This window comes from Hippichthys cyanospilos, chromosome 15 (genome assembly GCF_059441005.1).
Source record: "Hippichthys cyanospilos isolate Australia breed blue-spotted pipefish chromosome 15, RoL_Hcya_1.0, whole genome shotgun sequence".
Taxonomy (NCBI): domain Eukaryota; kingdom Metazoa; phylum Chordata; class Actinopteri; order Syngnathiformes; family Syngnathidae; genus Hippichthys; species Hippichthys cyanospilos.
In genome coordinates, this window is record NC_142383.1 from 1,025,001 (window position 1) to 1,039,591 (window position 14,591).

Genomic DNA, 14,591 nt, shown 5'->3' on the forward strand with positions numbered 1-14,591 from the left:
GGACGGAAGTAAGGAGAGAAAATTAGTGAAAAACGGAAGGAAGGAATGTTGTGAAGACTTTGCAAACTTTATCTGTTAGACATGGCTTCGAAGGAGGCGCATGCATAGTTAACCTTGCTCGTGAGTATGGAAGGAACCGCTTGGCAATCTTCTAAGGGCAAGACTTTCCTTGCCGGGGACGGACCTCGCTCGACGACAAAATGGAGAGGCTTCTTCTATTATGGATTAAAGAGAAGGAAATCGCCAGTGATATGTTTTAGTTTGAGAAAAGTTCTTGTTTGAGAAAATAAATAAATAAATTCTGCGGGTTGGTCTCTGCTCCCCTCCGCCTCCACCCAGCTCAAGTCACGTCCCTCTCCACTCAGCTCAAACCACGTCGCCCCAGAAGAAAATGTCATTTATCCTTTGTGTATCCATGTTAATTAAATTAACTACACAGTAGGTTGTGGTACTAATTTTAAAAGTGTGTGTAAATACGTGATGGTTTTATCTCTGATTTAATCACGCGTTGCCAGTCAATGTGTACGTACAATTGACACCATTTTACTACTTCATCGAAATAATCTGCTCACGCATGACACGGAAACGCTGATATGCTATTGCTCTTACAATGTCACAGTCACTGTTTCAGTCACGGTGTCAGTCACGGAGATGCCAATATGCTATTGGTCGAACTCCTTCATCAAGCTTGATGGCACAGCTCGTCGGGACGGAAGTAAGGAGAGAAAATGAGTGAAAAACGGAAGGAAGGAATGTTGTAAAGACTTTGCAAACTTTATCTGTTAGACATGGCTTCTAAAATTGCTAGTGGCGGTAAAGGAAGAAGTAAGAGGATGATGACAATAGAAACAAAGCAGGAGATAATAAAAAAAAATACGAAGGAGGAGCACGCATGGTTAATCTTGCTGGTTAGTATGGCCGTAACCGCTCGGCAATCTTCTTTCCTTGCTGGGGGACGGACCTCGATCGACAACAAAATTGAGAGGCTTCTTCTATTATGGATTAAAGAGAAGGAAATCGCCGGTGATATGTTCTAGTTTGAGAAAAGTTCCCGTTTGAGAAAATAAATAAATAAATTCTGCGGGTTGGTCTCTGCTCCCCTCCGCCTCCACCCAGCTCAAGTCACGTCGCCCCAAAGGTAAATGTCATTTTTCCTTTGTATATGTTATTTATTTTAACTGTACAGTAGATTTTAATATGTTGTTACTTATTTTTAATATGTGTATAAAGTCGTGATGTTTTTACCTAAGGTTTTTGCGCGCGTTGCACGCATTCACTAATCAACATAGGTTTGGATTGCCCGTCATACAAGCAGTTCAAGTTACGAGCGTAGCCGCTGAACGGATTAAGTTTGTAACACGGGGGCCCACTGTACTTTGTTAATTTTCTTTGACAACTGTGACAAATGCTCCTATCATCAAACACTGCTTTTATCAACTTCCCCAAACCTATCCCTAGCCCTCTCCCTCAAAAGTTATTGCTTAAAATAAGGATTAACAAAATTCATGAATTTCGTGTTGCATATACAACCCTGCAGCAACAACACTACAAACGTTGACAACAATAGAACACCAAACTGACTGAAATCAAAATGTCAAAGTATGCTTATCAGGCTGTTTACAATCATGTTTGTTGGATTTGTCATCCAACTAAGCATAAACGGCATTACCCTGCCAGTTCCCTTGGGGTGTGCTAGAATACATTGACATTCAGAAGGAGCAGATGGACGTAGAGCACTCAGTAGCTGCACTGGTCCACTCCATCTGCAAAGAGTCTCACAAAGGCACAAATGACACAAACACACACACACAGGTCACAATTTGAGTACAAAATTGCAAATACCCTACTGCAGTTTTTGCATCTCATTTCATGTGTTAAAATAACAATTTTCAGTGTTTGTTAAAATTAATGATAGTAATCTATAATTTTTAAAAATCTCAAATACGATTACATGCTTAAATTGAGATTGCGGTGACCACGGTCATCTAATTTATTTTTATTTTAAACAAAATCTACACCAAGTACAAATATGCATTCATTAATTTGGGTGTTTCAATTTAGCACCAAAGGAAAAAAAAAATCTTTAAATGCGACCCCAAGTTTGAGAAGCATTGGCTCTTATACTCTTGCTAAACAATTTAGACTACCTGGCTTAATAAATCATTACAATGATAGCCATTCACTAATGTTTAAGTCGCAGTGCTATCCTTTTCACTAAATTTAAATCATCAGAACTTTATAACACTAATCTGCATTTATATCAGAATTTCTAGGTCCCTGTTACTTCAGTCTTTGCAGATGATAGAAGCGGCTTCCCAATTAGCAGCTGACATGTTATTTTTAGGATTCAATCCAAAATTTCATCCGTCATTTTGCTGACACGATAAGCAGTCATATTTTTTTTCCAAAGAAAATATAAACGGTTAGTGTGAAACTCTGAGCAAAGGGCATGTTTGACAACACAGTAAAGACACACTGGCCTTATTTGAGTTTATAAAATATGACTAGACACGTATACAACCATTAAAAATTGCCCTGCTCTGCCACCTACATACTGGTGAACTGCTGACATGCTAATGTGACTTAATGTTCAGTGCAGTGTGATCGGGTTATTGACCTCATTTCAGTGTGGTGCCATCTTTGTGAGTCTGCTGGTTAGCATATGAGAAAGCCTAATGAGCATGTTTTGACTCTTCACACGATTATTTTTTAATGAGAGATGTGACATGCAGCATGTATTCAACTACAAAGCAATATTAATTTTTATTGTTTGTGCAACCCTCCTTCAGTAGTGCAGCATATTTGGGAATTTGATATTAGCGTATAGAAACAAACAACAAAAAATGCATATTTCTCTAAGATGATTAACTGCTTGATCACTATAGATTATTTTATGTTTTTTTAAAAGGTATTTGATATACAGTGAACCCTTGCTACTTCGCAGTTCCACTATTGCGGATTCGCTACATCCCGGATTTTTTTTTCTATTACGCAGATTCACAACTTCAATGATTATTTTTACAATATTACATATTGAACTTTTGCAATTGCTCCCAAACTGCTCCCTCGAAGGCTTGTACGGAGCCTAAACGCCATAAAAAAAATAATGACAATTGCTGAGAAGGTAATACTTCTCGAAAGGAGAAGTTACGTGGCCGTGGGTCCAACAATTGAGAGTGAACGAATCCACCGTTCACTACATTAAGGACGAGGCGAACATTAGAAGACTGCTTCCATCACCTTTGGCAATTCAGCGAAGCCAGTTGTTACAAGCTCGTAATAAAACGATCGTCCGTATGGAAGCTACTTTGGCAATCTGGATTGCCGACGAAAGAAGAAAGTAGTGAAGCCCTTTTTTTAAAAGTCTCGCACAGCTGTGATCTTATTAGTAGCGGCCAGGATTTTGAATTAAAGTCTAATCTGTACATGATCAAATATGATTACATTGGGGAGTTTACACTTGAAATTCCGTTTTATTGTAAAAGAAATCTAGGGAAGAGGTTTCTAACAGTCTGGTGAACGTCGTCTTTGCTCCTCAATCATCTCTGCCTCCTGCCTATGTGTTGATAACAACAACGCCAGGCTGCGCTTCATATGGCGCGAGCCTGTGGAGTTTTAATCTACTCCCGCCCCAATACCCGCCCCACAGGCACGTTCATGTCGGTCATGAAGCACACTCACAGCAAAAGGTACACAAGCACACACACTTTGTCAGGGTAGATGGAATCAGGAGCAAATGTTCGCCAGACCGTTGAAAATGTCTTACTTACCTAGATTTAATTGATTATAAAATGCTATTTCAAGTGTAAACTCTCCATTGTAATAATCTTTAATCTTTTACAGATTAGACTTTAATTCAACTTCCGGGCCGCTGCTAATATGACAGCAGCCTGCGTGAGACTTCAAAGGAAAAGGGGAACGCTTCTGTTGTAAATTCCGCATTGCCGTTGGTATACATGAGAGTGGATTGCATCCGTGCGTGTGGCAGGGGGAGTCTGTAAGCAGTGTGGCCTGTCTGCAGGTTTTTTTGTGTGTGTGTGTGTTTGTCTGTTCAATGTGTCAACTATGAAATAGAACTGAAAAGGTGTGAATCAATTGGTGTGCTCAAAGAGTTTTAAAATATATTTGTCTTTCGTCAGAGCCCAGCCCCCTTTCCGTCTTCATCAGTCCACTGTTTCTTCAAGTCTGATGAAATTGTAATCGTCAGTCAGTATGATTGTATATGTGCAATGTGTTTATATGTTCACTAAAATAAGCAATCAATGAAATTGAAGTATTGATTTTAAGTCGTAACTGCTGCAGTATTCTGCTGGTGTTAAAAATTTCCATTCATCCATTTTCTATAAATATGTTAGTGCTAAACATGCAGGCATGTTCCATCTGTTGAAGATAGGAAGTAGCAGTTAGCAGGCAGTTGGTTAAAAAAAAAAAAAAAACATTAAAAAAAAAAGTCTGTATACCATCTTTCCTCGTAAATATCTGATGCTACGACCTGTGGCTTATAGTCCGGTGTGGCTTAACCAAGACTTTTTTTTTTTTTTGCTTAATTTTTGGTGCTGCAGTTTATATGCTTGTGCATTTTATAGTCCAGGGAATACAGCATACATTAAATTTGCAAGAAACATGCATGAGACAGAATCCTGCCCCCACCCAGAAAAGCAAACAAACAAAATGTGGATTTAATCAGTGTGACAAGTCGATATACTGTAAAGTGGCCTGTATTTCAGCCATTATTTTAATGAAAGAATGTCCCCCTTAACTGACTCTAAAAGAACGAGAGACAAAAATGATGCAATCAAAAAGCAGTTAGCTCTTCAAAACTTATCTTTTTTTCCAAGTTGTCAATATTTGCTTTCTATAATTTGAAACTCTTCTCTTTTCATGTTATATATAACATAATTGATACGACCATGTCTCTAATTTAGAAAACAATTGCTTCAGTTTGAGTTAAAATAATTAAATTAATATTCAGCAGAAACATGGAATTTTTAAAAGTGCACATTATTTGTTGCTTGGTTTCATTTTTTTTTCTCATGCTTTGTTGGCAGCTCCGAGCTCTGCTCCCAAAGACTTGACAGTGATCAGTAGGGAGGGACGTCCCCGAGCCATTTTAATCAGCTGGCAACCACCGATGGAAGCAAATGGGCGGATCACAGGTGAGTGTTCAAGAAAACATTACAAATAGTTATTACGTCTACTCCGAAGTGTTATCATTCTTTATTAGCCCTCTGAATGTGAAGATATGACATACTTCTCATTGAATAGACACTTGAGAGTGCAACAATTCATTTGACTCTTTCTTTTTGGATTGTTGGATGTTGTCTCCAGAAATTGCAGCACTTAACTGACGAAGTAGAGTATTACGATTACTATTAACTGCATACATGCTTTACTGTACAGAGAATTCCACATCCGCACTAGCACGTTAATTTTTTTATTTTAATTTTTTTTTTAATTGATATATTGACATGCCACATTCTTCTTCACTTTTGCAGGTTATATTCTGTACTATAGCCTGGATAAAACCATGCCAATAGATGACTGGGTAATGGAAACTATCAGCGGTGACCGGCTGACTCATCAGGTTGTCGATTTAAATCTTGACACAGTGTATTATTTCCGGATCCAAGCTAAGAACACCAAAGGAGTTGGTCCATTGTCGGAACCTGTCCACTCTAGGACAGCCAAAGGTATGCCAGAAGAAAACGTATGAGAATACATATGTAAGAGCCAAATGTAACATATCTAGCATGTATACTTGGGATGGCGCTATAGCTTATATAAGCGCCAAGTTTACGGGTAAGGTGAAGAGAGGATTGAACCGGAACGGCAAATGGTTTTGACCGCAGGTATGTTTTGATTTCAATGCTGAATGGGAAATTTGTTTGTTTGCACAATATTCAATTTCGGTTCATGTTTTAAATACGCAGACATGGATTTCATACTCACCAACACACTGAAAATAAATCCATGGACACAACAGGTGCAGCTGTCAACTTGTCAAATGTTAGATACACACTACAATTTAGAACCAGAAAAGTGCATCAGCCAGGTCCATCCACGGATCAATCCTCAAGAGCTCCGTATAGGACAGAAGCTCTTACACCATACATAAAATACTATTTGTGCAAATAAAAATATTTATCTTTGAATTTGCTCCTTTCTTTTCATTGGATTATTATGTTAAAACACTTTTTATTTATTTTACAGTGGAGCATCCAGACAAAATGGCCAATGATCAAGGTAGGTAGAGTTTAAAAATTATTACATAAAAATAAAGGATTTAGTGTGGAAATATAGGAAAGAAAAACCTTAATGGGACACAAAAAATAGATAAGCTAAGAAGATGAATCATTTGAGAAAACAAAAGCAGCAAAAGATAGAGTACATCAAATGTTGAAGAATGAGCCTGCATAATAATTTTTTTAACATCAAACTAAGAATAAAATGGAGTAGGTGAACAAGCTTTTGTCATTATTGAGATATAAAAGAGAGTAGATGGAGAACATTTTGTCATTATTAATGCCTGCATATGGGAGACAATTGAAGTGAGCTGAAATTAGCTCAGACTCAATAGGCGCTCTGCTCTTGGATTCTCTTCATCAACCCCAGTAAACTTAAAGGAAATTGTGTTATTCTGCTAATGACAGAGTGTTATCAGGTTTCCAACACTAAACTTTAAGATTCCCATTGTAGAAACTTCCAAAACATAGCAGACAATGTAGTATGATTACTGTACATGTATATTGTGCATTTGTGACGTGATGTGGAATTAGTCTAAAGACTGTTTGACTTTCGACACATTTGATGAATTACCATAAGTGTTTTGTGACTTTGAGACTGAAGGAATCTAGAAAAAGCTTCTTGCCTTAAACTAGTACCTAGCGTGTTCATTTTTGTTGAAAGATCGCCCATACCACAACATAGTGAAACAAGTGATTTAATCCAGACAGAGTGGGAAAGTACACGAGGCCTCGGGCCAGTCCTGCCACAGGTCGGAGCAGAAATTGGCAACGTTTCACCTTCAACATTCAGTTCTTATACCCTTTTGGGGCAAGTGTCCCACTGTGGAATGCAGGTGTGTGTGTGTGTGTGTGCATGCACGTGCGTGCGTGTGTGTGGGTGTGTGCGTGTGTGCGTGCGTGGGGGGTCTGTTTGCGTGGGGACGGCGTCGTGCAGGCGTGGGTATTTGTTTGTGTGGGGATGGCGTCTTCAAAAGTCTTTGTTCTTTGAAGCGGGAGGAGTTCTTGACCACCATAAACCCTGGCTGATATCTTCTCTTGAAGGCCACACCTAGCCTTTTGCTCCTGGTGGAATGTTGTGGGGGGATGTCATCTGTTCCTTTTGGAGGTGCCGACTTGTCTTTATTTCTCCTGGTCCAAGACTATATCGGCTTTATACTGACATTACGTCGTCTCAACCTTTATTAGAATAACACAGTTCCATGTACACACTATTTTATTGATACATTGAATTTGAAAAATATGAATTTCCTTCAAGATCAGTTGTGGGAGCTGTCAACTTTTGAACACACCATGGAGTGAGACCCCAATCGGTTGTTTGCAGAGGGTTGCGAACGCCATGGTACAATAGTATACAGTGATCCCTCATTTTTCACAGTTAATGGTGATCGGAATCCCCCCGCAAAAAGTGAAACCTGCAAAGTAGCGCCCAACTTTTCAAATATAAAATACAAAATAAACTAGAGCTGCAAGAAGCCATAAAGGGCCCTTGCAGACCTGTGCACGTTGGGGTATGAACAGGTCGGGGTATGAACAAGGAATATGAACGATGAAAAATTAGTTGTAGATGACTTCAGTGCAGGACTCTTATCAAATATGGAAAATTTAGAGAAGGTGGGATAATGTGGGTTGAGTTACTGCAGCTTTTATTGTTACAGTTGTGTAACTTTGCGCTGCCGTATAGGCCACGCCCATTATCGAAACATCGTTCTATTTGGTGGAGGGCATTAGGCGTGGCCGATGGCTTTTCAGACAACATTTAAGGGATATCACTTCAATTTTTGTCATATTATAAATTGTGTTTTACATGTAAATCATTCCGAGCGCATCACCAGTTTAAATGTTCGGATACATTAGCTTTTGAGAGAGGCAATGTTCCAAAGAATTGCAAGCGCACTGAATACAGGCCAGTCATGTGTTCATTTTGTGTGCAATTGTGGTAATTTTTCTTTGCATGAATAGTTTTGCGTGAGAGCTTGACATGAGACTAAAATGTGTGAGTCTCTCACTCAATGCCTATGTGTTGACAGCTCTGATATATCAGGTATTGTTTACCCAATATATGCTTCCTATTTTCCCAGATCTTTACCTGTCAACCTTCATCATCCTAGGCTCCGCTGCTGCATAGTTCAAATAAATAAACATAGAGCTGCAGCTATTTTTGATTGCATCCAATTGACTTTCCCTGATCTCTTTTTCACTGCTTAGCATCTTTTATAGCTGTGAAACCTTTTGAATGTGCTGCAATACATACAGAATTGATTTACAGATGCTGTTAATTCTTTCTTCACATGCACAGTGATCCCTCCTACTTCGCGGTCTCAGTACTTCGGTGTTTCTTTCCAGGAAAAATAAAAAAATATATTTCACAATAAAAAATCAATTGAAACATGTGCAAAAATGTAAAAAAATTGAAAAAAAGCAAAAAAGTACAATATACAGTACTGTATTCATCAAATAACGAAGTAATATTAGTTAATAACTATGTTAAGAATTCTTCAAGCGTTAGTTTGTGACGTTTATCTTATTTTGAAATATATGCTTTTAATTAGTCGGGTCGCGTTGCATTTCCGTTTCCTGTTTTACGCTCTCTGTGCGTCATTCGGCTCGTTACGGTGACGTAGTCATATTTATAGTTTATTATCATTTATGTTGATAACGCACGCTACTGCCTATGTATATATATATATATATATATATATATATATATATATATATATATATATATATATATATATACAGTCAGCCCCCGGCTTACGAGCACCCTGATTTGCGAACAATTCGCCTTACGAGCGTGGATCAGGGAGATTTTCGTCCTCCGCGTACGAGCAAACCTCTCGCCTTACGAGCATTCCGACAAACCAGCCATTGAGTATGAAGAAATGTTCTCGCCTAACTGCGTCAACATATTCAGCAGTTGCGTCGTCAACAATCATTAACGGATACTTGTGGCGGTAACGTGAACGCTATTGGTCTTACAACCTCACACTGACTGTCTCACTCAAGGTGTCTAAATATATTACCATTTAAGTGTAGTGTTTGTACAGCTAAAGGGAAAAACAGCTGACATGAAATTAAATGTGCCGATTGCAGGACAAAGAATTGTCATTGGTTTAAATGTGTGTTTTTTTTTTAATTAATTGTCAATACATTCCAACCGTTTAAAAAAAAGTGCGAATAATTATCAGTCAGTCAAGGAGACGCCAATATGCTATTGGTCGATTAAGGTCACCCGGTCTCACTCACGGAGATGCTATTGGCCGGCGTCACACGTCAATCACAGAAATGCCGATATGCTATTGGCCGAACGCCTTTATCTAGCTTGATGGGACAGGATGGAAGAAAGTAGAGAAAATGAGTGAAAAACGGAATGTTTTGAAGACTTTGCAAACTTTATCTGTTAGACATAGCTTCTAAAATTACTAGCAGCGGTAAAGGAAGAAATAAGAGGATGATGTTTTAGTATCTCCGTGATTTGCACCATGACTGAAAGAGTTACGGTAACACTGTAAGACCAATAGCCTATCTGCGTTGCCAAATTAACTCAAGACGTTAATCTCTGCACCCTGTTACGGGTGGTATCACAGTGCTATTTAATGGTTGCTTGACAAAACTGCATGTCATGTTAGTCGGCGACCTCCCGACATGCTTTGCGACAGCGCCATTGTTGCAATTCTGTGAGTTGAAACCAACAGTGAACTGACGCTCGAACAAGCTATAAGTGTGGTGCCTAGTTAACACAACAAACTCAACCTCGCCTCCACCCAGCTCAATTCACGTCGGGAAAAACAGCTGACATGAAATTAAGTGTGCCGATTGCAGGACAAAAAATCGTCACAGGTTTAAATGTGTTTTAATCAATAAGATGTCAATACATTCCATCCGTTTAAAAAAAAAGTGCGAATAATTATCAGTCAGTCAAGGAGACGCCAATATGCTATTGGTCGATTAAGGTCACCCGGTCTCACTCACGGAGATGCTATTGGCCGGCGTCACACGTCAATCACAGAAGTGCCGATATGCTATTGGCCGAACGCCTTCATCTAGCTTGATGGCACAGCTGGTTGGGATGGAAGGAAGTAGAGAAAACCCTGACTGAAAAAGTTACTGTGACACTGTAAGACCAATAGCATATCTGATTTACCGTATTGACTTCGAGCATTCATCTCTGCTCATCTCTGCTAATCTCAGCCCAAGTCACGTCTTTCCAAAGGTAAAAGTCATTTTTCCTTTGTATTTGTTATTTAATGCAACTGTACAGTAGATTATGTCACTCAATATTAATATATGTATACAGCGTGATGATTTTACCTAAGGCTTCTGCGCGCGTTGCACGCATTCACAAATTAACATGGGTTTGGATTGCCCGCTATACGAGCAATTCGAGATACGAGCGTAGCCGCTGAACGGATTAAGTTCGTAACCCGGGGGCCCACTGTATATATGTATATATATATATATATATATATATATATATATATATATATATATATATATGTATATGCTGTTGGTTAATGCCTCCAAAAACTCAAAATAAACATTGGTCGGTGCTCGAGCGGATTTCTTGACACTAGCTCTGATGCAGCTAAGTGTAAAAAGTGATGTAAGAAAAAAAAAAGGTTCTAAATGTGTATGACGAACAATACTACGATGTGGGAGGGGGGAGAAAAAAAAAGTTTTTTCTACAGACTTGGAAGGTTTGAAATCACCATCAATTTGTTTAGGTGTTATTCAGCTATTAAGATGTTTTTTTACTTGATGAAACTTTATGTATGGAACAATTGAAAAAAAAACACATTTATAACCACAAAATGTCATAATACTAAAAATCTAAGATAAAACACAACATTGAAAATACAATTGACTGGATAGTATACAATTTTTCTGAGCTGATTTAGACAATTAAAATTATGGGGTTTCCTGGTAAGAATTTTTAAGTAAAGTCTAGAAATGTTTAACATGGCTGTGGTTGGGCTTGATAATTATTATGCTCGTCTAGCGCAGAGTCCCGTATATGCACATGCGTGGAGTTTGTTTTCTTTTGATGTTTTTGAGACCTTGCACAAGTAGAATTAGGCATAAGGGAGTGTTTGTGCCATACTGGGATTGATTGAAATCAAAGGTCCCCTCATTCTCGTCAAAATCAGGGTGGTGGAAGTGCACATTGACTCTTCAGGGTCAAAAATGAGTGGCAAATGCAAAGTCCATTTATACATGGTATACTCCCTTGAGAATTTTGTAATCCACTGTGACGTGTAATTGGTGACTGCCTTACACCCAAACACATATATTTCTACAATCACATCAAACAATTACGCTATGCACACCACATTGAATTTAGGAGGAATCAACTGAACTGCGCAAGCCTCTTGCACCGCGTGAGGTTTTGCAATTACATTTTACAAGTGGCAGGCCACAGTCGTCGTTTTTGCAGTGATTTGGTAATGTGGCAAAGTACGGTCCTACAAGACGTGTGATTGGCTTCAGAATTTTGATAAGTATTGTGGGGTCGCGTGAGGTGTGACAGAGCAGATGGGGTCACAGAGGTCAGAAGTTCTCAATAAAATGTTTATTTTGTCAAAGTTCAAAGAAACTATATCAAAACAGGTGGTCAAAAGACAGCAATCAAAATCAGGCTGGTTCTTAGAGTTCAAAACTACTCTCTTTACAAAGTACAAACGAAAGCAGGAAAGATATATGATCAAAAATGCAAAAACTTGAAATAAAGTCTGCTCACGGGATTCCAAAACTGGCGCACAAAGTACAACTTAAAGCAGTTCAAAAACGGTCAAAGTCCAAATAAAACCTGTTCTCACAACTCTCTGGCTTTGTCTTCGGTGGCACTCTCTTCAGCCACCTGTTGAGGCAGTGACGCATGCTGGGCATTGGAGTCCTCGGCCTCTCGGCCATTTTGGGGTGTGGCATTGGTTCACAGAATGGGAAGTAGCGGCCCTCTACTACACGTCCCCTTGTGATGCCACAGTATCCACCTTATTGGAGTTAGCGAACATCTGGTTCATCACAAAGCTGGTCTTCTTTGGAGGCATTTGGACAAGAATACAACACTCAATCTCGTACGCTAGTGGATCCAACAGCAACTTGGAGGCGGTTGTAGGCTCCTCGTGTGGAATGGCTGTCATTGTGGCAAAGTTGGCATTTGCCTCAAAGTAACTGTTTACTAATTCAGCTAATTGAAATCTCATTTAGAGTCTCAAGCTATGGACTCAAAGCTGACCACATTGTTTGTAGGCCTGCTCCGAAAGCAACTGTTATCTGGACTTTCTCTCCTGGATAGGATATTTCCACAGACTACAAGGCTACTAGGCCCAAGTGCCTTTAGATGGAAAAACAGCCAGCACTTTCTCCAACTGGGACAATGTACTTGGTGTATCAGCTGAATGACACGCTTACACAAACACATAAAGAGATATTAAATGTCACAAATACACACCTCATTTGTTCCTGAATTCAACATACATGACGTGACTGCTGCTTGAGGAAACGCGGCATTTGGCCGCTCTTGGTGGGGCCACGTCATGACCCCAGTTCCCCCACCGCCCCTACCAAATCATCTACATATGTTGTACGAGATATGGTGTAGTGTCTTTTTGTTGAGCCATGCTTTCTGTTTGTGGGCATGGCTGAAGACTTGTTTTTTTTTTTTTTCTCTATGACCCTGTCATGTAACGTCGCATCCTGATGGGCCTTGCTGTATATCTCCTCGTGTCAGTCAATTGTATTGTATCTTCATTCCAAGGTTCAAGCTCAAAATCAAAATTTCATTCATCATCTTATACTTGTGCAGGTGTAATGATTATACAGGCCTTTAAGGTTTGTAAATCAGCAATGTATTCTGGTTTGATAATGTCAGACATTCAATTAATTTAAAATGACAGTATTCTATTTTTATTGTGTCTTTCAGGTCGAGGAGGAGACAATGTCTACTGGCCCTCTGATAGCAACCTAGTCGACAGGAGCAGCATGAATGGTAAAACATAAACACAAGGAACTTGTAACTGCATCATGTAAACAAAAATATTTTTGAACTGGTTCTACATTGTACAGTATTAGCATTCATACCATTTAACAATCTGGTGGGGGAAGGAATTAATATAAAATATCATTACTCAACATTTGTGTTGCTTCTATTTACTGTACCTGATCTGTTATTATTTTTGTCATTGCATATATCCATGGAGAAAATGTACCCTGCAGAACCAGTCATGAAATGACAACAGGAACGATCCACTAAAAAGCACACAATATACTATAAATCATAATATGTCTGATTTTATCTTTTCTCGGAATTTGCCAACATGACTTTTTATATTTTTATTACAAAAATGGGTAATATTTCCGAATTGATTGAGACATTACCTTTCCATACATAACGTTTACTCCATACGTTGAATTAAAAGCAATGGTGGCTATTTTTTTATACTGTGCTGGGTAATTACTGCTCATTAGGGCCCGAGCAGTGATCGCTGCAAGGTCGCTATTGTTCCTGTTCAGATTATTAGGGCTCGAGCAGCGACCGCTGCGAGGTCCCTATTGTTCTTGTCCAGATTATTATTATTATTATTATTATTATTATTAGGGCCCGAGCAGCGACCGCTGCGAGGTCGAAATGGTTCGAATAGCATCGAGACTTGGAGGATAAGAATTTCCAAATTTTACGATTTTGTGATAAAGCTGTACGCCACCTCAAAGTCAGAGTTTTCCCAAATCAGCAAAAGTTGCTGTAATTGAACCCAGATGATACTCGATCTGCAGCCAGTTCCGAGCCATTTTACCTAGAGCAACAAAATTTTTTACGCATATGTAGGACCTCAAGACCTCCAAAAACATAAAGAGCACCATGTGTTAGGATGTACAGAATCAGAATTACCAACTGTTGAATGTACCATTTGGCCCGATTTCGTACATTTTTCAGTAACAAAACCCTTTACCCGATCAACTTCACATTGGCACAGCTGGGCAAAATTTCGTCAAGATCAGCTAACATATATGATGGGGGCGGGGCTTCAAAGTACATGATTCAAATTTCCTTTGCCACCAATGACAAAAACCTTAGTATTTCAATTTTTGCACTGTGCAATTCCTGTTTGAGCAAATTAACTGAAAATTGGCCAGAATAGCGTTGAGGCATGAAAAATGAAGGTTCTCCAATTTTACAATTTTTTGCCAAGGGACGCAGCCATTACGTTGTCTCAAAGTTCGATGTATCGCAAATACCAAAAAGTTTTTGAAATTGAACCCAGATGGTCCTATCTTTTCTAAATTTCATATAGTTGATGGGCACAACTGGGCAAAATTTCATCAAGATCAGCTAACATATATGATGGGGGG

General features: G+C 39.0%; 1 protein-coding gene across 15 annotated transcripts in view; it reads left to right on the plus strand.

Moving 5' to 3' along the window:
* dcc (DCC netrin 1 receptor) overlaps window positions 1–14,591 on the plus strand; it is a 482,450-nt gene that overhangs the window by 363,300 nt on the left and 104,559 nt on the right. For all 15 annotated transcript variants that reach the window (XM_088435577.1, XM_088435578.1, XM_088435580.1 and 12 more), the window contains 4 exons: window positions 5,049–5,156; window positions 5,496–5,690; window positions 6,211–6,243; window positions 13,165–13,230. In XM_088435577.1, the coding sequence (XP_088291703.1) occupies window positions 5,049–5,156; window positions 5,496–5,690; window positions 6,211–6,243; window positions 13,165–13,230 (402 nt within the window). The remainder of the gene's footprint in view (window positions 1–5,048; window positions 5,157–5,495; window positions 5,691–6,210; window positions 6,244–13,164; window positions 13,231–14,591) is intronic.